This window comes from Podarcis gaigeae, assembly GCF_964106915.1.
Source record: "Podarcis gaigeae genome assembly, chromosome: 7".
Classification (NCBI taxonomy): Eukaryota; Metazoa; Chordata; class Lepidosauria; order Squamata; family Lacertidae; genus Podarcis; species Podarcis gaigeae.
Genome location: NC_139683.1, coordinates 28,475,922 through 28,497,774, shown reverse-complemented (window position 1 = coordinate 28,497,774; position 21,853 = coordinate 28,475,922). Strand labels below are relative to the sequence as shown.

The window sequence follows — 21,853 nt, the reverse complement described above, 5'->3', positions numbered from 1 at the left end:
GTAGATGAACGTGTTTCGATAATCTTAACACTGCAGGCAATGGAAGATCATACACTTGTAGAAAGGAAATTTGGCTAAAGAAAATACAGTGGTACCTTGGGTTAAGTACTTAATTTGTTCCGGAGGGCCGTACTTAACCTGAAACTGTTCTTAACCTGAAGCACCACTTTAGCTAATGGGGCCTCCTGCTGCTGCCACGGAGCACGATTTCTGTTCTCATCCTGAAGCAAAGTTCTTAACCTGAAGCACTATTTCTGGGTTAGCGGAGTGTGTAACCTGAAGTGTATGCAACCTGAGGTACCACTGTATACAAAGAGCTCTGGAGTCAGGGCAACCCTCAGCTATCCTCATGGTGGTTTACAACAGATGCACCGAAACCCAGAGTCCTTAGGCTCAGTGTTCCCAACCTCTGAGTCAAAAGCATGGCCAGCAGCAGGGAGTGGCCTATGACCTGACAAGGGACCACAGTGCCCTGGGAAGGGTAATGTGCTGGCACCAGCCCACCACCACTAACTGGTCATCCTCCTCCCCACACAGACATGAGCAGCAAGATGATGAAGGGAGAAGTGATGGAGCAACAGGGTGGGGCAAGAGAAGAGAGTCAAGCCCCTACTTGCAGGTCTTGTCAGACTTGCTTCACCCTGTAAAGGGCCTTTCCTGCTTGTCAGTGAAAGAAGAAGTTATAGTACTCCAGTCTTTAGAGTTGTTTCCCACCAGACACATGGGTTTCTCCCAACTGTTGGGTTAGCCAGTTACAGGCTTTTCAAGGTCCAAAAGTTACAGTAAGGAGGGAACTATGTTACAGTTTCAATGGACCCTGTTTGCAGCCAGTACCTTGCTTTGGGCAGTTGGAGTTTCATGCTTTCAAGTCTGCCAGAGGAATCTGTATATCCCAGGCAGATTTCAGCATTTAATCTGGATGTTTTAACTGTCAGCAGCCACCAGACAATTTTGTAAATAGGGATCAGTTGTACAACAGGCTGGCTTGCTTTAGTTGTGGTATTTCTACACCAGCCCACTACCAGAGTTCTTTAGATGGCTAACTTCCCATGGTGAGTTCTGTCTTCAAGGGAGAGAAACAGACCCCCCACAAAACTGAAAAGAGAAGGGACAATAAGGTGCCCGATACTGAGTTTAATGGCAAATGTTCCTTAAGCGTTTGCTGCATCTTTAGAGCCTGTTGAAAGGCTCTGAAAGAGGTAAGGCAAGAGGTCTTTATTATATAGGAAGCCACACCAGGAATACACAGATCACACTTTTAGGGAACCAGTTTATTTACTGCATTGATACAATGCCTTCCTGCCAAGGCACCCATGGTGTTTTACAATTTAATACTTAAATAACTGATAAAAAGTGAAGTTGGTGAAGGGGAAGGGAGAAATCCAACTGGAGCGGGATCTGATGTTATCTCTGCCTGCTTCCCTCATTCTCTTGATTAAGGGACCTCCTCTTCTGACAACAAGGAAACAGTAGCTCATTCTGCCAAACACCAAAAGGTTCAACAAGTGTCCTGGAGTCTATCAAAATTAACCCCAAAGAGGTTCCCTACTTACTCTCCAAGGGTAAACAAATACCCTTAGAAATTGCCATGGGCATGTATTCCACATACATCACTCCAGGAGTTCCTAGTGTTGGACCCATGGGTGCAGTTTCATCATTGAGGTCTTCACCAGCACTCATGAAGCCTCTGTCCATCTTGCACCCTTGGTGATGAGGGTGGTTTCCTTTTTCCCCATTTGAGAAGTAGAAAGAGCAGCAGGAGGAAGGTAGAAGCATGGCATTCTTCTGCACATCCTCCTTCAGTTCTGTGTGCTATTAAAGGCTCAGGTTAATTTTACTGGATCTGATACCCATATCCATTGGAAAACATATCTCTTTCCAGGGTAGTGAGGGATAGAAGTGATTGGTGGGGGGGGGGGGGAAGCGTCCATGGTACTCACTCAAAAGCCACAATATGTCCATGGGTCTTAAAAGACGGACAGGGCCCACATTATTCCTTCTATTAGGATTTTTTAAAGTTGGTGTTGGGGCTCTGAAAAAGATAATGATAATAAGGCTGTTCTTTTCCCAAGATACTAGCTAGTGAGATTTCAGCTCCAGCAAGTGAAGAACGGATTTAGAAGCAAAAGATAAACAATGCCTGTAAGAAAATGTTATAACTGCTTTTGGATTGGAACAGCATATTTTATACATATCCCCTCCATCTCTCGCAATATATATTTCACACAATAGTCAATACATTATAGAATTTCCTCCAGTTAAAGATGTGGCCATTTCCATAGCACCAGGCCTGTTTTATGTGTTTGATTAGTAAATAATAATAATTTGTACCCCACCTATCTGACAGGGTTTCCCCAGCCCAGTAAGTAGATCATAGCAACACAAAAAAATTCAATTTTATTGTCACAGAGAATTTAGCAGTTCCACAGCTTCTTTATGTACCTGAAATGAAAAAAGATGAAAAGTTCAATAGTGTCTTCCCACCAAGACGCAGCCATACCCACAATACTCTCTTGGTTAGGGATGGATTTCATCTGCTCTCTGGGAAGCAGCAAAGCAGGAAAAGGGAGTTGTGGGGCAAGAGTGTGATTGGATCACCTTTCTCTGTAAGGACATCAAAAGAGGGGGAAATGTCTCAGCAGAGGTATACTGCCAATGTCAATGCGTTTTTCAACTGCACTCATTCAATTCATTGGGTGCTGTTGCATTTTGAAGCTGGAGGCTTTGAAGGGGCACTTTGTCATTCAGTTGTGCACAGGCATTATTGCATTCTGCTGAAACAGGGATCTTTCTACCTTTTGTAAAGATAAAAAAATTCCCTCTACCCTGCTGCAGACATTTTTTTTCACAAAGTCTCTGGGTAAAATGAAAGATAACATCTAAGAGGGGTTAAAGGCAAAGGTAAAGGGACCCCTGACCATAAGGTCCAGTCGTGGCCGACTCTGGGGGTGCGGCGATCATCTCGCTTTATTGGCTGAGGGAGCCGGCGTACAGCTTCCGGGTCATGTGGCTAGCATGACTAAGCCGCTTCTGGCGAACCAGAGCAGCACACGGAAACACCGTTTACTTTTCCGTCCAGTGGTACCTATTTATCTAATTGCACTTCGATGTGCTTTTGAACTGCTAGGTTGGCAGGAGCTGGGACCGAGCAACGGGAGCTCACCCCGTTGCAGGATTCAAACCGCTGACCTTCTGATCGGCAAGTCCTAGGCTCTGTGGTTTAACCCACAGCGCCACCCATGTCCCTCTAAGAGGGGTTACTAAGAATTAAATATATGCACCCCCTCTCTATGACAAATATTTTTACATGTCCTTGATTGTGAAATCTGCCTGCCCAGCTTTCCACTGGTGTAATGCAGGCCTCAGCTCGAAAAAGGGACTTCCATCCCTTCCTTTAGAGCCTAACGTTTTACATTAGTTGGAATTCTGCAGTTCTTGGCTCTGACTTTTATTTTTATAATTGAGCAAATGAATGCCAAAAACATCTTGCTGAAGCCCTACAAGTGAAGACCTGCATTTTGTGTGTGTGTGGAAATTGAGTGCAAAAATGTCAACAGCTACAATAGTGATTAGTGAGAGCTCCAGATGACACAGTTGCCTTCACTTAGCCTGTGAATCTGTCCCCTTTGCAACGCTTTGTTCTTTTCTTTTTTGGGGAGCTACCCATTTCGGCTTAGTAAACTTATGCAAAATACATTAGATCTGCCCACTTTCCTCCAATCACTGTTACTCATCAAGGGCACTGGATTGAAGAGTCAGAGTAATTGAGCAACCGTTTGTCATCTTTATTTCTATGAACAGAGGACCCTGCCTTAATTTGTAAGGGAACCACTGAGGTAAAGTAGACTGCACTGGCTGAGGAAGACCTGGGTTTAAATCTCCACTTCTCTATGAAACAGAGCAACCTAGGTCAGTAAACATTTTAGTGTAACCTTGCAGAATTTGAAGAAATGGAAGAAATCTTAATCTGTTCTCTCCTGAGCTCCAGAGAGGAATGACTATATACCACTGTGATAAGAATCATAACTAGACTGTAAGATTTATGGCTTTCTAATCAATTCAAGCTCCCTCCCATGAAAAAAGAAATTTCATCCTCATAGTTTTAAATTCAGCTTCTTGGCAGGAACACTTGGAAATTTGCTTAAAACTATATGAACATTAGGTCAGTTTAAAAACACTGAAATACTCCCCATATATACTCTGATGGATTGTTAGCACACTAAAAGGCAAACAATTTGATGACATGTTTATATAGCTTTTTCATCACACTTATTTCCAAGCACATTCTGAATATACTGCCCTTTGGGTATATATAATAGGAGGAGGTTCAAAGTATGCTGTAACTTACTCTGCAAAAATAGTTGAAAAACACAAGGAGTTTCTTTAGCCAATAGTGACAATGGCCACAATGCTTACCTGCTTATCCTCCTCTGTGTGTGACAGCCGTTCTTTTGCCTTTGATAACCAAAAAAGGGCCATTTTTCTGTTGTTCAACTTCATGTATGTCTTTCCCAAGAAGAGTAAGTTCTTACTATAGAAATTTGGCTCAACTGCACAAAAGTGACAACAGATTTTTACTATATAATATTGTAGTCAATAACATATTTAAGAACTCTGCAGTGATTTCTGCATATGCACTTTAGGCAACACTAACATGACCAGTAAGGTTTTTGCTTTGCTGCCTATTGCATATAAGCTGCACCAGTTAACCAAACATACTAAGAAATTTTGCAGATGGTTGGACGAGATGATCCCCGGGGTCAACTTCCAACTCTAAAATTCCATGATTCTATTATTCTGGGAAAGGAAACACTTTCTTCCTGCTTTACGCCAGAAATAGTCAATTTCTACTTTCTCTCAAAACGAAAAGTAAAAATTATTGACTTGTATTCAATGCAGTACTACGCAACAGCCCTGTGGGCACAAGGTTTTACACTTGATCAATGGAACTTCCGCCAAATCTGTTCTGGAGGGTTGGGGAACACCCAGAACAGATTTAGGGTGTATTGGGACGGGGGAGTCCCATTGCTCAAGTGTAAATCCTTGCATTAATGGGATGGTTACTTTATGCCAGATTGTACAAGCGTCATTATAGAATATCTATCTAACCTAATGCTGCTGCTTTGCAATGCATATGCATACATTTTTCAGGAAAACACTCGTCTTGTTGAAATATCTCACCGCTAGGAAAATAGGTTTCCTTTTAACATCTGCTCTGCAAATGAAGGGCAATGAATAATTGGCCAATAACCAAACCAGGTGCTAGGCTCCCAAACTGCACCCTCAAATGGCAGCTGTCTCCCCATTTTTGCAAACCCTCCAGAATAGCAACACACAAAGGGTGGGGAACCTCTTTGAGCCCAAGGGTGAGAACTCTATCCGCCCCACCCCTGGTGGGTCAAAGTTGAGAAAGGGACAGGGCCTCCTATCTGTCCATCACTTGACATCATAGTGACATCAGGCAATGTTTCCCAAAGTGGATTTTCAAGCAGCCCTTTGTAAACATCCATTCATGGGGCTTTCGGACACCCCTCCCACATTTCCATACTCCCACTTACCCCAATGTGGTGCAGGGAGGGGAGTTATTTGGAAAACTTGAGTAAGGTATGATCCCACCACCCAACAGCTGATGGGCAAATGGAAGTGTGCCTCAATCAAAGAAACAACCAGGAGCTTAAAGCTCCCAGTGGTTCATTTGACACCAGGTGTTCGGCAGATTGGAGTGGCTTTCTGAAACTGGTCTCTTAAGGCCAAACAGGCAGGTCTGGAGGGTCCACAGATCCCTACCTCCTTCCATAAGGAATTAAAGATTGCTGTCAGAAAGTTATGTTTGTGTTTCCTCCCTGTACAAGTGGTGTATCTACTTACAGAAAAAGATATATGGCACTTTACAGAGATGTTTTAACACAGAGTTAAAGGCAAGGCCATAATATTTTTAGCAGGCTTTTACAAACGAGTCTTGGATATGGGGCTGATCCAAGTAATTTGTGTAGGATGTTTAGTGCTGTGAAATACTACATGTTATCTTGTTTCCTGCACCATTTGGCAATGGCTAGGAAAACCTACCCCAGGTTTTCCATTTGAGAACTGATGGGATCCTGTGATGTGGGAAAAGTGAAGAGAACACATAGAACCTAGATCCTTGTTTCAGCTTCTAGAGAAGGCAAAATGAAGACCTCTATACAGGTTTAATGTCTCAAATATTTCTGAGGTTAGATATGAATAGTAGATCCTTTCACACTTCTTCCTGACAAGGTTCTACTTGTGCTTTGGTTTTCAATTTTAACAGTCTATGCACAAAGGACACCACGTATTCCACAGTGCTACGTAACTTACCATCTTCAGCCTTCTGGAAGTAACGTAAAGCCTGCAAAATATTGGTATTAAAGTTAGATTATGGCTGAAAAATAACCTGAAATAATCAAAATCCCTCCTGCAGTGGGCTAAAAAATTCCAGGGATTCGTCCACTGTGCAAGGTAATTGCTATGTTTACGAATCCATTCTGTGAAATGGGTGTGCGCTTCAAGTGTCGTCCTCCCCCCCCCCCCCATTATACATTTTTAGAAGAACATATTTATTTACAAAGTACAGTTTTAACCAGATGTGGGGAACCTGTGGCCTCCATGTGATGCTGGACTCTGGCTCTGACTGGCCGCAGTCAGCAAAGCCAGCTGTCAGGGGTGAAGAGAACTGTAGTTCAACAACACATGAAGGACAGCAGATGCCCTCCCAATTTGTTTTGTTAAACAGTTGTCATGAATATAGCTACATTTATTTTTTGAAATCTCTGGTTCTGTCAGATCAGTATGCTCATGTTTACCGCACGACAACCTTACAGTTTAAGATGAGTGCAACCTTCCACGCGCTTTTTCTTCTATGCTTTAATTATAATACAGTAACCAAGAAAAATCCATGCATAGCCTGTTGGGGTACCATACCTCTTCATAGGTGGAGCTGGGTGGCGTTGAGAATAAAGCTGCAGCTATTTTGCTTTGATACCATGGCATGTCAGCAAACGTATAACACCTACAAGAAATGCAAAAGGACGTTGTATACTTTACACCTTGACATTTTGTATGCATGTTTGGAGAATGTTTTCATTCACTTTTAGGTCAACAGAACTATACAACCAACGAAGAACATCACAACACTCAACATCCTACAATAATAAAAGTTATAAATTATCTCAAATGTCTGTATTGGTTCACTTCAGTAAATCATTCCATAAGCTCAAATGAACAGTAGTTCAAAATTTGACTATAACTCTGCCATAAAATAAGACCCTTGAATAAGACATTATTAGTCATGCAGGACAAAGGTGTGAGATACCATCTATGAAGAAGCTTTAATGAGGTTCCCCTCATTTTAGACTACACCAATTTTAAAGGTAGTTTTCCATAGAGCAATCCGTTGCTCATTAGCACACACAAGATGTTCAGTTTCTATCAGATTTATACATTACCGAAACTATACTTTTATATGACAGTAGAACATAAACAATAGTATTTTCAAAAGCGATGAGAGTTCTACATGTCTGAGCAATCATCTCTGGCTTCAACACAAAGCCCATGTTATTGTCTACCTGAAATCACAGGAGGCCAAACACTCTACCAGGCTAACCCTCCAAGGTTGCATCCCAAACAGATTAATTCAGTGTAGCACACCAAGTGCCGCAAAAACAGAAAGAACGTAGCAGTCAGCTGCAACCAACTCAGACAAATTAATGCTACCCCACCTATTCTACAAGGGAAATTTTAAAGTCTAGTGTCAGTAAACCCCCCAAATAAAAAGAACACGGGCATCCCCCCTCATAGGGCTAACAACTGCTTCAGGGGGATATTTAGAGCAGGAAAACGATGCAGGAAAACACTTCCAGATTAAACAACAACTCATGCCTATTTTTCAGTTAAAGGCAAAGAAGTCCAGGAGAGTCAGGCAGGTATCTCCATCATGTGCTGCAGGCATCCTTTCCAGGCTACAAGGAGGGTCTCCTCACAAGCTGGAGGCACAGAGGGGCTTTGTTGAGGCTCTTCAGGTCTCTCCCATTTCTGGGTTTCTGGTGCCACATGTATGTGCGGTTGCAAGTGATCTGAATGCACTTAAGGGGAGGGGGGATGCCTGTAATTCTCGGTCAGGCTGCTTCAAAATGTTTCTGGACACCCATGCCTTCTCAGCAAAAATCAGAAGAATAATGAATAAAGACAAAAGCTCCCCATCTTGCCCCCCTTTCAAGGATTTGATCAAAATGGCCTCTTGCCACATGGCCATATTAATGTCTTTCAGGGCAGCAATAGGCAGGGTTTGTGGAGGGCCTAATAGGGAAGTGGACGCTAATGAGTTTTCAATTTCTTATGCTAATGAACAGAAATATTGAGCCACTTCTAACCATTAAGCAGAGCAGGAAGGAGGTAATTCTCCTAAGAGGATGACCAGGAACTTGGGAAATCGCCAAAAGCAATTTAGGTCTCTCAATAGGATTAGGAAGTGTGGCAAAAAAAAATGTGGGTGGGTGGGGAAAAAGAGTTTTGTATGCAGTCTGACCAAAAAAAATCAAAGCAATCCATGTAAGAAGCAAAACACAGCACACTTCCTGAGACTCCAAAATGGGAATGTTGCTCTTTTGAAAGTGGAAACTGAGCTGTGTTTGAAATGGTGCCCAAAACACCTTGGAAATTGTTTCGGTTGCTGTTAATTTTCCCATAGTATTTATCTGTGTATTATTTGGAGTACATTATTAAGCATTCTATTTTCATTCTAAACTATCTAGCTACAGAATTCCACAGGGGCCCAAATGGTAATGATGGGTGGAAATAGACTTCTGTTTCCATCTAGAATACTAATAATGCTTTGCAATGCCTTATTGCAAACTTGTCTATATCGGCATGGTTGCCAATACAAACTTGGTTCATTGTAAGAGGGCGTTTTATAATGCTGTTTATAAGCCAGTGCCAAGAGAATCAGGTGAATTTGCAAAGTTTCTGTCCAAACATTTTGTATTTCATTAACAGCGGTGGCACAAGTATGATTTTGCTTTAAAATCTTACCAAATGCCCATAAGATGAAGTGATGTAGCATCCTTTGGATTCAGTTCTATTGCTTTCTGTCAAGGAAAGGCAACAAATGAAAGCCTATCAGGGTTTTTTATAACACTAACCCCATAGCCTCTGTTGCTCCCACAATCACCCTTCCAACCTGAAGCAATGCCTAGATGATATTCCTGAACCTTTTGCCTGTCTGAAAAAAAAAAACACTGCATTTTACATTTAGGATTCTGGTGAAAGGAAATATCCTATCTGTTCAATAATATTTAGCCTATTACACCTTTGCGGTAAGTCATTTATTAAATACATATATTATTAAGACTGCCTTGAGTTAGGCCTATTAGTATTCCTCCACCAAACACTGCTCTTTAAAGGGGCACTATTCACATTTAAAGGTTAAATTTAAGTCCATTTGCTGGAGTAATCCTGAGGAATCTATGGTCTCAGACACATTCACATCCTTCTCAAAAGAGCATTCCAGATGCTCAGTCTCTTTCTCACACATTTATTTAAGCTTTAAAGGTCTTTGTTTATACTGAGACCACATAAAAGTTTAAAATGGCATGTATGCCTGGTCCTTAAATTCACTTCTGTAAAATGTGTCAAAGTAGTTCCCTGTGTTACAACAAATAGCAATCTCTCCTTTGTGCTGTGTTTAAGTCTGGAAACATTTCTGATAAATAGTTGGAAGCTTGCACTACTATCTATCTATCTAGCTGCCAAACACTGAGCGAACAGACACAAGACAGGAAACTTAATTTTATATACCTGGAAGTGTTCTTTGATAACAAAAGCATTGGTAATTTTTTTCTTTATTCCATCATAATCTCCCACATCACTGAGGCAGATTGCATACCACTAAACGTAAAGAAGAGGTACATAATTGAACTTAGGAGTACTGAGATTTCTGTGATTTTTAACAGAAAATACACAATTGCTATTATTCTGCATGTTAGGAAATACAAATTCTCTTATCAGTTTTTATAAATAATATATGAAAAGATTTAGTTTTTATAAATAATATATGAAAAGATTTAGTTCAATAATTCTGCTATGATTTATATCACCAGTCACAGTTATTTTCAAGAGGATGAGTTTTCCCACTGTTACTGCTGTTGAGTTTCCAGACATTTAATCCTAACAAAAGTCAAATTAACTGAAATAGGCCCATTTCCATCACTTATAATGTTATTTAATTTGAAAAATCTACAGAAATTGTAACCATTCCCCTTTATTACTATATGGCTGGGAGTAAATGCTTATTAAATTGTTGTGTCTAGTTTACTATCAAGGAACAATTGGGAGGGATCTCATCTGGGGAGGACTGGGACCTTGGAGAAAACCTCAAAATACCTGAAAAGCCGTTAAGCAGCCAATTCACCCCACCACATAATTCTAGATCCAGACTTACACACCCACCCACCCACCCACCCACCGAGAGAGACCCTATAGGAGATACTGAACTGGCAAAGGAGCACTCATCTAGCCGAAAACAAACTTAAGAACCAGAGGTCCATTCAGAATGAGGGGTCTACTAAAGAGGAAGAGCCACCAGACGTATCCTGTAGTCCAGATGATGACCAGGAACAATCAAATTGTTTTAGCAAAAACAACAAGAAAAAACACACAATCCTCTCAGTCTCTGCCTGGCCTTTGTGAGAAAAACAACTGCCTCTCCAGAGCTGACCTATTTCCAGTTCTTATCTATGTTTTCTTGGAGTCTATTTGTCTACAGTACTGCTCCTGCCAACCTAGCTGTTCAAAAGCACGTCAAAGTGCAACTAGATCAATAGGTACCGCTCCAGCGGGAGGGTAAACGGCGTTTCCGTGCGCTGCTCTGGTTCGCCAGAAGCGGCTTAGTCATGCTGGCCACATGACCCGGAAACTGTACACCGGCTCCCTCAGCCAAAAAAACGAGATAAGCGCCGCAACCCCAGAGTCGGCCACGACTGGCCCTAATGGTCAGGGGTCCCTTTACCTTTACCTTAATAGCTATTGCATTTGATCCTGAGTGGATCCACCTCCGAGGGGTTGCCTTTGCAGGATCTACACTGCCACACCCTCGCTTTAGTGTTGGAGCCCAGTAAATAGAGTGAGCCACACTTACCTTGTGCACACTGAAACATGATTTCTCTTTCTCGAGTGCTTTCGTGGCGTAATCAAGGGCCTCATAGATCAGCTGTTTCTTTTTCTCTGCCGAAGTCTGACTAAGCTGAGCCACGTCCCGTGATGCTCGTGCCAGGCGCCACAACAGTTGTGCATTCTCACTAGTTATAAGGAAACACAACAGGAGGCACTGAACAGGAGGCGTTACCAGGCCAGAGTTAATAACCAACGAAGAAACATAACTATAGTTAGATCAGGGATGCTGTGGGCTCATAAGCTATTTCCCCTCATGTGCGAATTCCCCAGCCCTGAACCATCACTTTTACTTTCAGAGCTGGCCAAGGGGCAATTAATAATTTTCTCCACCAATTATGACACTAAGCACATTTAGTTCCATATGCAACCACAGTTAGACTTGGTTTGTAAACTGCCATTTGAGTGACCCATGGTTAGCAAAAGCAGCACTATGTAGATAGTCTGCATGGCACACTAACCCTAATATTGGCTTAGAAAGATGGCAGATGATGTTGATGGACTACATGGAACTGGCGGAAATGACCGTCAGAATCCGAGACCAGGGAGAAGAGTCGGTGGAAGAAGAATGGAAAAAAAATTAAAGACTATTTACAGAAACATTGCAAAATTAATGAATGTTAGAAGGATGCTGGAATGAAGTTATATGGCTTTAGCAGAAATGTTATAAAGAATTAAGTAAAAATAGATTGTTAATGGGTCAAAGGGGGGAAAAGTAAGGTTAGATTGTGTTAAGATAAATTATAGGACAAAAACTGAGAATGATGGAAAGGATTTGCTGAAATAGCTAACTGAACTAGAATACAAAAAAGGGAGGTGTGAGGAGGTCGATGAAACAAGTAAATGAAAGATAAGATATGGAAATATTGGATGTGTTTTTAATTTTTTCTGTTTTTGTTTCTGTTTTGTTAAGATAAGTAGTGTTTTTTGTTTTCTTTTTATGGATTGTAATGTATTGTTTTGTTTAACTTTGTTTTCTTTCTTCTTTCTGTAATTCTTAAACTCTTAATAAATATTACTTTAAAAAAAAATATTGGCTTAGAAAGGCTGAAAATCTACAAGTTCCTAGAAAGGAGCATCCATCTGCTTTGCTTTTCCCTGGGTCCTTTTTGCCATGCTGCTGTAGTTTAGCTCTCACTAGGAGCAAGCTGCAGCCAAAAACAAACCTAGACTGCAGCTCATGGTTAGTGAGGAAAGGGTTGAACTGTGATCCCCAGTTTGGATGACTTGCAAGGCCAAATCCTGGCTTAGCAAGAAGGATCAAGGACAAACGAAGTGGGTGCTAGCTTTTCTCCAGAAGCCCACGTGTGCATGGTTTAGCTTAGTGTGTCATGTGTACCAGGCCACTGATGTACTGCTGTACATCAATCAAACTGCTCATATAGTTTTAGACCACGAATAGCAGCAGAATACAACCTATACGGGCAGTCTTCTACTAACATGTCCCATCAGCATAAACATGTTTGCCTGTGCAATGTGGAGGGGAGGAGAGGGGAAGAATGTTCTGTTGCACTAGCAGAAATTCTTGCGCTGATAATAAATATTATTATTATTATTATTATTATTATTATTATTATTATTATTATTATAATATTATTTGTACCCCGCCCATCTGGCTGAGTTTCCCCAGCCACACTGGGCGGCTTCCACAAAGACAAAAAATACACTAAGATATCACACATTAAAAACTTCCCTGAACAGGGCTGCCTTAAGATGTCTTCTGAATATCAGGTAGTTGTTTATCTCTTTGACATCTGATGGGAGGGCATTCCACAGGGCGGGTGCCACTACCGAGAAGGCCCTCTGCCTGGTTCCCTGTAGCTTTGCTTCTCGCAATGAGGGAACCGCCAGAAGGCCCTCGGCGCTGGACCTCAGCGTCCGGGAAGAATGATGGGGGTGGAGATACTCCTTCAGGTATATGGGCCGAGGCTGTTTAGGGCTTTAAAGGTCAACACCAACACTTTGAATTGTGCTCGGAAATGTACTGGGAGCCAATGTAGGTCTTTCAAGACCGGTGTTATGTGGTCTTGGTGGACGCCCTCAGTCACCAGTCTAGCTACCGCATTCTGGATTAGTTGTAGTTTCCGGGTCACCTTCAAAGGTAGCCCTAGGTAGAGTGCATTGCAGTAGTCCAAGCGGGAGATAACTACAGCATGCACCACTCTGGCAAGACAGTCCACAGGCAGGTAGGGTCTCAGCCTGCATACAAGATGGAGCTGGTAGACAGCTGCCCTGGATACAGAATTGAACTGCGCCTCCATGGACAGCTGTGAGTCCACAATGATGGAACAATTACCTTACCACTACATTGGACACCACTCTATGATCCGAAATAAGGTTTTGATAACACGCCTTGAAGTAGAGTCTTTCAATTAAAACTAAAAGCTATTAAAACAAACAGCTTCATAATAGCAAATTTCTCCCTGAAAAGAACTGCAATAATTTCTCAAATGCTTTCATCTGCTGCGAAAGAGGCTTCCATATCTCTCCTTTTTTCTCACAGCACTTTAGAGTTTTGGTGGCGATTTTTTACCTTATTGTTACGAGGTTGCGCTTGGTGGGTTTTTCCTCTCTCATGAAACATTTCTCAATTGATCTTCAACCTCTACAACTGCCTACACTTCCTGATATGAAAAAGCCCTGAGCTAAAATCAAAGCATGGGAAATTAGGGAGGCTGGCTACCAAGCACATAAAAACACTGTGAATTGCTGATTTTGTCTTTAAGTGAAGTTCTACCTGAAATAAACAAAAAATAAACACCCCATACAGATTCTTTTAACAGTAAGAAAGGTCTCCAAAGTTAGCCCCAAAAGCAACAATAATCACCCCCTCTATGTTTACAGGAAAGTTCAAATGAAGATGTGTGGTCCCCCCCCCCCCCGGGAAATGTGGACACCCAGGAAGACTGCAGAGAGCAGACAACTGAAAGATGATTTGAGAAATGAAAGAAAGGACCACGTTGGCCACATTGAAAGTAAGATAAATACAACAAAAACCTTGCATCCCACAATATTATTTTTCTAAAATTTTCTCTCTCTTTTTGCAATTTTAATGCAATATATTTTCTCATTAATTGATAAAAGAATGGTTGATACAGCACTACTTTTCTCAGCCCAGTCCTAAATACTACCTGCCACGGGGATGTTCTTGCCCTCTATTACAGAGTTGTTGGAAGAATAACTAAGAATTCGTGCAGCATTTCGAATACTTTTGACATGCTGACTGTTAAGTCTTATCACAATAGCACTAGCTTGGTATTCTTGTCTTCATATAGGAGATGAGACTGCATGTGTTGGGGAGTGTAGATTTCATGTTACAGAGGGGAAGTGGGAGAATTGAATTTCCTCCCGCCAGATGCAGTGATGGTCATCAATTTGGATGGCTTAATGAGATTATTAAGACAAGTTCACAGAAGACAATGCTATCAATGGCTAGTAGCCATGATTGCTGTGTTCCACCTCCACTGTCAGAGGCAATATGCCTCTGAATACCAGTTGTTAGGAATTACAAGTGGAGAAAGTGCTGCTTGTAAACATCGACACACATCTGACTGGCTATTGTGAGAACAGGATGTTGGAGTATGATTAGATTCTTAAACAAAATTATACCCATGGCTGCTTTACATTTGACCAGTCAAGTATATCCTTTAAGAATTATCTCCCCTGTCCCATTATGTTCTGCCCCACAGAAATGGTTGTCCTCATAAAAAGTGGCAGGTGTGACCAGAGTACAGAGGGAGTCTGCTACAATCACTTACCTGTTTTTGTATTGTTCCAGCAACTGATAGAGCTTTTCGGTTTCCCCACTCCCATATAGGTAGTCTGCTTGATCTAGGACTTCATTAACTTAAGGTTGGTTAAAACAGAAAAAAAGTGTGACTGTGCTATTCCATCTTGCATGTATAAATAGCTCTAAGAAAAGAACAATTCAGCTAAAGTTAAATAGCACTATGTCTATTTCTTCCACAGTGAAGAACTATTACTAAGTGCCACACGATGCTATGCAAATAATATTGGTTTCTTTCCAGTAACAAGCTGACAGGAACAAGATTTGCATATCAACAGGGAGTTGCCTGTTTTATTCACTTGGTTTTTTTGGAGGGGAGAGGGCATTTTGTCTATCTCTTTCTTGAATGGGATGCTACCTAGTTTTTTGTACTGCTTGTTTTGTATTATTTGTGTGGGTTTTCTCTCTCTCTCTCTCTCTCTCTGTGTGTGTGTGTGTGTGTGTGTGTGTGTGTGTGTGTAAAGCGCGCCTACTTGTGTTACTAGTGTTTTGTTTGTTTTGGGTGTGTCTGTGGGTGTTTTGTCTCTTTGGGGGTTATTTCTGAGCAACACCAGTTTTTCTTCTTCGAAATTGTCATTTTAGGGTGCTCACAAGAGTATAGGACTTCTGCATACTGCTAATCATTATTTGCTGGCACAAAAGCCAGGGGAGTTGGCGAGAAAAAAAGCAACTGAGATATTGTTATTATTTAGTCCATTTGTTTGTCACTTTTTATGGAAAAAAATTCAACAAACAAATACAAATACAGTTCATGACAAATACGTCCATGAAACCAAAAAGATCCAGTAAAAGTACTGATTCAAAATAATCATCATAGAGTGTATGAAAGATCAAGAGGGAGTGAAGTGTACCAGAGAGGAAGCATGACAGATGTCTAAATACTGTATCAAGGTGTTTAATGAAATAAACGGTATTCATAAATGTACAATAATATGGAGCAAATTGTATGTAAAGACAAATACAATATACACTGAGTTAGATCCAGAGAACATGAAGAAGGGGGCAGGTAAAAGTTGACTTTCCTACCCCTTCCCTGCTCATGGAAAGTGCCTCTGCCCTTCCCCCTCAATGCCCCGCAACATAGCCCAACCTATTGAGAAGAGGTCCCTAAGTTTTTCAGGGGCTGCCAGGAGGAGGGTGTGAAAGTCAATTGCTGCCAGCAGCCTTCTGCAGGTCTCTCTCTGGATGATATTCATAGATTTTTCATTTTTGAAAAATAAAGCATTGCAAGTTATATCACTGTTATTACAGAACATCCTGTTATCCAAATATACAAAAAAGCAAGGACTACAGCAATGGAGATAATTCTGCTAAACAAGACCTTCTGGCAGAGCTTACAGATCATCATCTTGCTAACTAATGCTTCTTTTAAGTCTGTTATTAACCGACTTCTTTGGACTGCTAAGTTTCTGAGAGTTTTCAAAGGGTTAAAAAATGCACTGCAACCATAGTGGCATAAATATCTGATAGCTTCATTTCCATTTTGCTAAAGCAACTGATCATAGTCTTAATTATATTTCCCTTACAGCTTTGGAAAAAACATATACAAGACAGGAGTTTAGAAAAAGGATCCTCTGGTATAGTTTTACAACTGTCCATCACAATGCACAAGCAATGCTAAGCCAAACTATGGCTAAACATGAGCATGTAGGCATGTGTATACCCACAGTAAAAATTGGTACTTCACTCCACTGCACGCCAGGCTGCTGCTGCACTACCCAGAGCTAACCCATGGTCTGGTATAGCATCATGTCCGAAGCCATGTGATTTGCCTTGTTCCATGAGCTGTAGGCATGTTTTTTTCTTGGTTTATCACTTGCGGTTTGGTGGAGGAGGGGACACAAGTCAGAAGCTCGTGCTCAGACATAACATTAAGCCAAACAGGTCTTAGCTCTGGGTAGCATAGCAAACGCAGGACTCGGAAAGAAACACCTTCATATTTAGCAATGACTTGCTTTAGTGTTTTGTAAAAACCAGGCCTCTGAATTCCTCAGCTTACCTTTGACATCAGCATGAACCACACTAGAGTGAGAGATTAGTATGTATGCTTCGTAACCCAAGTAGGACAGTGCTGAGAATGCAACTCCTCTTCTGAAAAATGTGGACTGTTCCAGCACCTAACAAAAGAGAGACAAAGGCTACAATCCTAACCATATTTAATTGCAACTTGAAAAGAAACATTGCATCTACTCAAGTAAACACAAGTTAGACTGGGCTGTATGCATACAAACGAAGTCCTGCAAGTTCGGAAGGCACTCTCATTTTACAAAGCTTTCAATTATGCTTATTATCCAGTACAGTAGTAAAAGATGGCTATGAAGCTACTTCTGTGAGCCCAAGGATATATGTGCAGTGCAATCTTAGGCATGCTTACTCAGAAGTAAGTACCACTGTGGCTCATTCCCAGGGAAGTGTGAACAGAATTTCATGTTTAGGTTTTGTCTTGATGTAACAAAAAACTCCCCTTCATGGATCACTGCCTTGCCGCGGCGAAGGGGCTTGAATAACTCAGAGAAGCTATGAGCTATGCCGAGCAGGCCCACCCAAGATGGACAGGTCATAATGGAGAGTTTTGACCAAACGTGATTCACCTGGAGGAGGAACCGGCAAGCCACTCCAGTATCCCTGCCAAGAAAACTCCATGGACAAAGGCAACAGGCATATAAAAGTTATGATGCTAGAAGATGAGCCCCTCAGGTCGGAAGGCGTCCAACATGCTACTGAGGAAGAGCGGAGGACAAGTACAAGTAGATTCAGAGCTGATGAAGCGGCTGGGCCAAAGCCGAAAGGACGCTCAGTTGCGGATATGCCTGGAAGCGAAAGGAAAGTCCAATGCTGTAAAGAAAAATATTGCACAGGAACCTGGAATGTAAGAACCATGAACCTTGGTAAGTTGGATGTGGTCAAAAATGAGATGGCAAGAATAAATATTGGACATCCTGGGCATCAGTGAACTAAAATGGACGGGAATGGGCGAATTCAGTTTGGATGACCATCACATCTACTACTGTGGGCAAGAATCCTGTAAAAGAAATGGAGTGGCCCTCATAGTCAACAAAAGAGTGGCAAAAGCTGTACTGGGATGCAATCTCAAAAATGATAGAATGATCTCGATACGAATACAAGGCAGACCTTTTAACATCACAGTAATCCAAGTTTATGCACCAACTACTGGTGCTGAAGAAACTGAAATTGACCAATTCTATGAAGACTTACAACACCTTATAGAAATGACACCAAAGAAGGATGTTCTTCTCATTATAGGGGATTGGAATGCTAAAGTAGGGAGTCAAGAGATAAAAGGAACAACCGGCAAGTTTGGCCTTGGAGTTCAAAACGAAGCAGGGCAAAGGCTAATAAGAGTTCTGCCAAGAGAACAAGCGGTCATCACAAACACTCTTTTCCAACAACACAAGAGACGACTCTACACATGGACATCACCAGATGGGCAGCATCGAAATACGATTGATTATATTCTCTGCAGCCAAAGATGGAGAAGCTCTATACAGTCAGCAAAAACAAGACCTGGAGCTGACTGTGGCTCAGATCATCAGCTTCTGATATCAAAATTCAAGCTTAAACTGAAGAAAGTAGGAAAAACCACTGGGCCGGTAAGATACAATCTAAGTCAAATCCCTTATGAATACACAGTGGAAGTGAGGAACAGGTTTAAGGATTTAGATTTGGTGGACAGAGTGCCTAAAGAACTATGGATGGAGGCTCGTAACATTATACAAGAGGCAGCAACTAAAACCATCCCAATGAAAAGGAAATACAAGAAAGCAAAGTGGCTGTCCAATGAGGCCTTACAAATAGCGGGGGAAAGAAGGCAAGCAAAATGCAAGGGAGATAGTGAAAGATACAGGAAACTGAATGCAGATTTCCAAAGAATAGCAAGGAGAGACAAGAAGGCCTTCTTAAATGAGCAATGCAAAGAAATAGAGGAAAACAATAGAATGGGAAAAACCAGAGATCTGTTCAAGAAAATTGGAGATATGAAAGGAACATTTTGTACAAAGATTTCCATAATAAAAGACAAAAGTGGAAAGGACCTAACAGAAGCAGAAGACATCAAGAAGAGGTGGCAAGAATACACAGAGGAACTATACCAGAAAGAAATGGATGTCTTGTACACCCCAGGTAGTGTGGTTGCTGACCTTGAGCCAGACATCCTGGAGAGTGAAGTCAAATGGGCCTTAGAAAGCATTGCTAATAACAAGGCCAGTGGAAGTGATGATATTCCAGCTGAACTATTTAAAATTTTAAAAGATGATGCTATTAAGGTGCTACACTCAATATGCCAGCAAATTTGGAAAACTCAGCAGTGGCCAGAGGATTGGAGAAGATCAGTCTACATCCCAATCCCAAAGAGGATAAGTGCCAAAGAATGCTCCAACTACCGCACAATTGCACTCATTTCACACGCTAGCAAGGTTATGCTTAAAATTCTACAAGGCAGGCTTAAGCAGTATGTGGACCGAGAACTCCCAGAAGTGCAAGCTGGATTTAGAAGAGGCAGAGGAACCAGGGACCAAATTGCAAACATGCACTGGATTATGGAGAAAGCTAGAGAGTTCCAGAAATACATCTACTTCTGCTTCATTGACTATGCAAAAGCCTTTGACTGTGTCGACCACAGCAAACTATGGCAAGTTCTTAAAGAAATGGGAGTGCCTGATCACCTCATCTGTCTCCTGAGAAATCTCTATGTGGGACAAGAAGCTACAGTTAGAACTGGATATGGAACAACTGATTGGTTCAAAATTGGGAAAGGAGTACGACAAGGCTGTATATTGTCTCCCTGGTTATTTAACTTATATGCAGAATTCATCATGCGAAAGGCTGGGCTGGATGAATCCCAAGCCGGAATTAAGATCGCCGGAATAAATATCAACCTCAGATATGCAGATGACACAACCTTGATGGCAGAAAGTGAGGAGGAATTAAAGAACCTTTTAATGAGGGTGAAATAGGAGAGCGCAAAATATGGTCTGAAGCTCAACATCAAAAAAACGAAGATCATGGCCACTGGTCCCATCACCTCCTGGCAAATAGAAGGGGAAGAAATGGAGGCAGTGAGAGATTTTACTTTCTTGGGCTCCATGATCACTGCAGATGGTGACAGCAGTCACGAAATTAAAATACGCCTGTTCCTTGGGAGAAAGACGATGGCCAACCTAGACAGCATCTTAAAAAGCAGAGACATCACCTTACCAACAAAGGTCCGTATAGTTAAAGCCATGGTCTTCCCAGTAGTGATGTATGGAAGTGAGAGCTGGACCATAAAGAAGGCTGATAGCCGAAGAATTGATGCTTTTGAGTTATGGTGCTGGAGGAGACTCTTGAGAGTCCCATGGACTGCAAGAAGGTCAAACGTATCCATTCTTAAGGAAATCAGCCCTGAGTGCTCACTGGAAGGACAGATCGTGAAGCTGAGGCTCCAATACTTTGGCCACCACATGCTCATGAGAAGAGAAGACTCCCTGGAAAAGACCCTGATGTTGGGAAAGATGGAGGGCACAAGGAGAAGGGGACGACAGAGGATGAGATGGTTGGACAGTGTTGTCAAAGCTACAAACATGAGTTTGACCAAACTGTGGGAGGCAGTGCTCTGGTCCATGGGGTCACGAAGAGTCAGACACGACTAAACGACTAAACAACAACAACAAACAAAAAACTATGATTCTTTGTACATCTCAATCCAACCAGGCATTAGTCATAATCAGAAACATGATTTGAAATTGGGTTTTGTATCTTGGATTGTGCTGCTACTTGGTGTCCTTGTTTACTCCTAGCTTGTTGCGTCCCCACTATCACAGCCTACCTGGGTTATAGAGACATGAGGGATGATGCCCCCAAAATTAAACCACTTGGGTGTCTAAGAGACTCTTGTTGGCCCTTTCTCAGAACTCTCCCAGTTTTCTGTCTACCTGGCAACAGGCTCCTTTTCCTGCCCACCTAGTTTCCTGCCCACCTCTCTAGTTCAGCCAGCTACCTCCACAACAGTATTGCAATGAGGAAAAATTAAAAGCAGCATGAATAAGTTAACTCAGAATATAAATGAGTATGTTTAAAGTAAACCTGTGATCTTAGCAGCTACGTGCAATAGGTTTAACAGATTTAACTGGGCAATCTGCCATGCTGCGACTTGCCTGTTTCCTTTTCATATTCAAAAGAACTGTTTTAATGTGAGCACATGTTCTTCAACTTCTTCACCATTAAAGTGAACATTACGAACTCCATACGTCTCTAGTGCTCTTACCCGGAAGAAACCAAAATCAGATTGCGCTGCCGCTGGAATCGGAGAATTCTAGAGTTGGAAGAGACCCAGAGGGTCAAGCTAATCCAACCCCGCGCAATGCAGGAATCTCAACTAAAACACCCTTGCCGAGACTTCCCTTGCCGAGGAGCGCTCAACTATAGTTGTCACAGCCCACCCTCAAAGATATAGGGGGGGGGGGGAGTAGAAAGGGAGGAAATAAGGCGCGGGGGAGGGGGGGTGTTAGAGAGTAAACCTTCACTCTAAAGCCGAGATTTCCACCGACAAGTTTGGGTTTTTTGCAAGGCCGCCGTCCCAGGACACACTTTAAAGGAGACATTGGGGGGAGGGGAGCAGGGGGAGAAAGCTAAGGATGAGCGCACATCGGAGCGCAACCGCACCTCGCTTCCTCCTCCTCTTCGCCCCGAAGCGACTTGGCGCCGCCAGCCGAGTCTCGCCTTCGGAGCCTCCCAGAGGAGCCGCGTCCTCACCGCGCAGCCTCCTCGGCTCAAAAGCCGCGCTGCAGAAGCCATAGCGGAAGCCTCTTCCCGTACTTCCCCCACCAGACTTCCACCCACGCCGGAAACGCTCTGTTTCCCAGGCCCCCGACACGCCGGAAGTGTCCT

The 21,853-nt window shown here is 42.2% G+C and overlaps 1 protein-coding gene across 1 annotated transcript; it reads right to left on the bottom strand.

Annotated features, from left to right (window-relative positions):
- Positions 1-1,253: 1,253 nt before the first annotated feature.
- RMDN1 (regulator of microtubule dynamics 1) lies at positions 1,254-21,760 on the bottom strand (the record flags this gene model as incomplete). The annotated part of the gene is made up of 10 exons (XM_083748024.1): positions 1,254-2,442; positions 4,417-4,550; positions 6,337-6,367; positions 6,940-7,027; positions 9,046-9,101; positions 9,811-9,900; positions 11,150-11,309; positions 14,940-15,027; positions 16,968-17,085; positions 21,629-21,760. The coding sequence occupies 10 exons, from the start codon at positions 21,758-21,760 to the stop codon at positions 2,404-2,406; spliced, it is 936 nt and encodes a 311-aa protein (XP_083604150.1). The 3' UTR covers positions 1,254-2,403.
- Between the last annotated feature and the right edge of the window lie 93 nt (positions 21,761-21,853).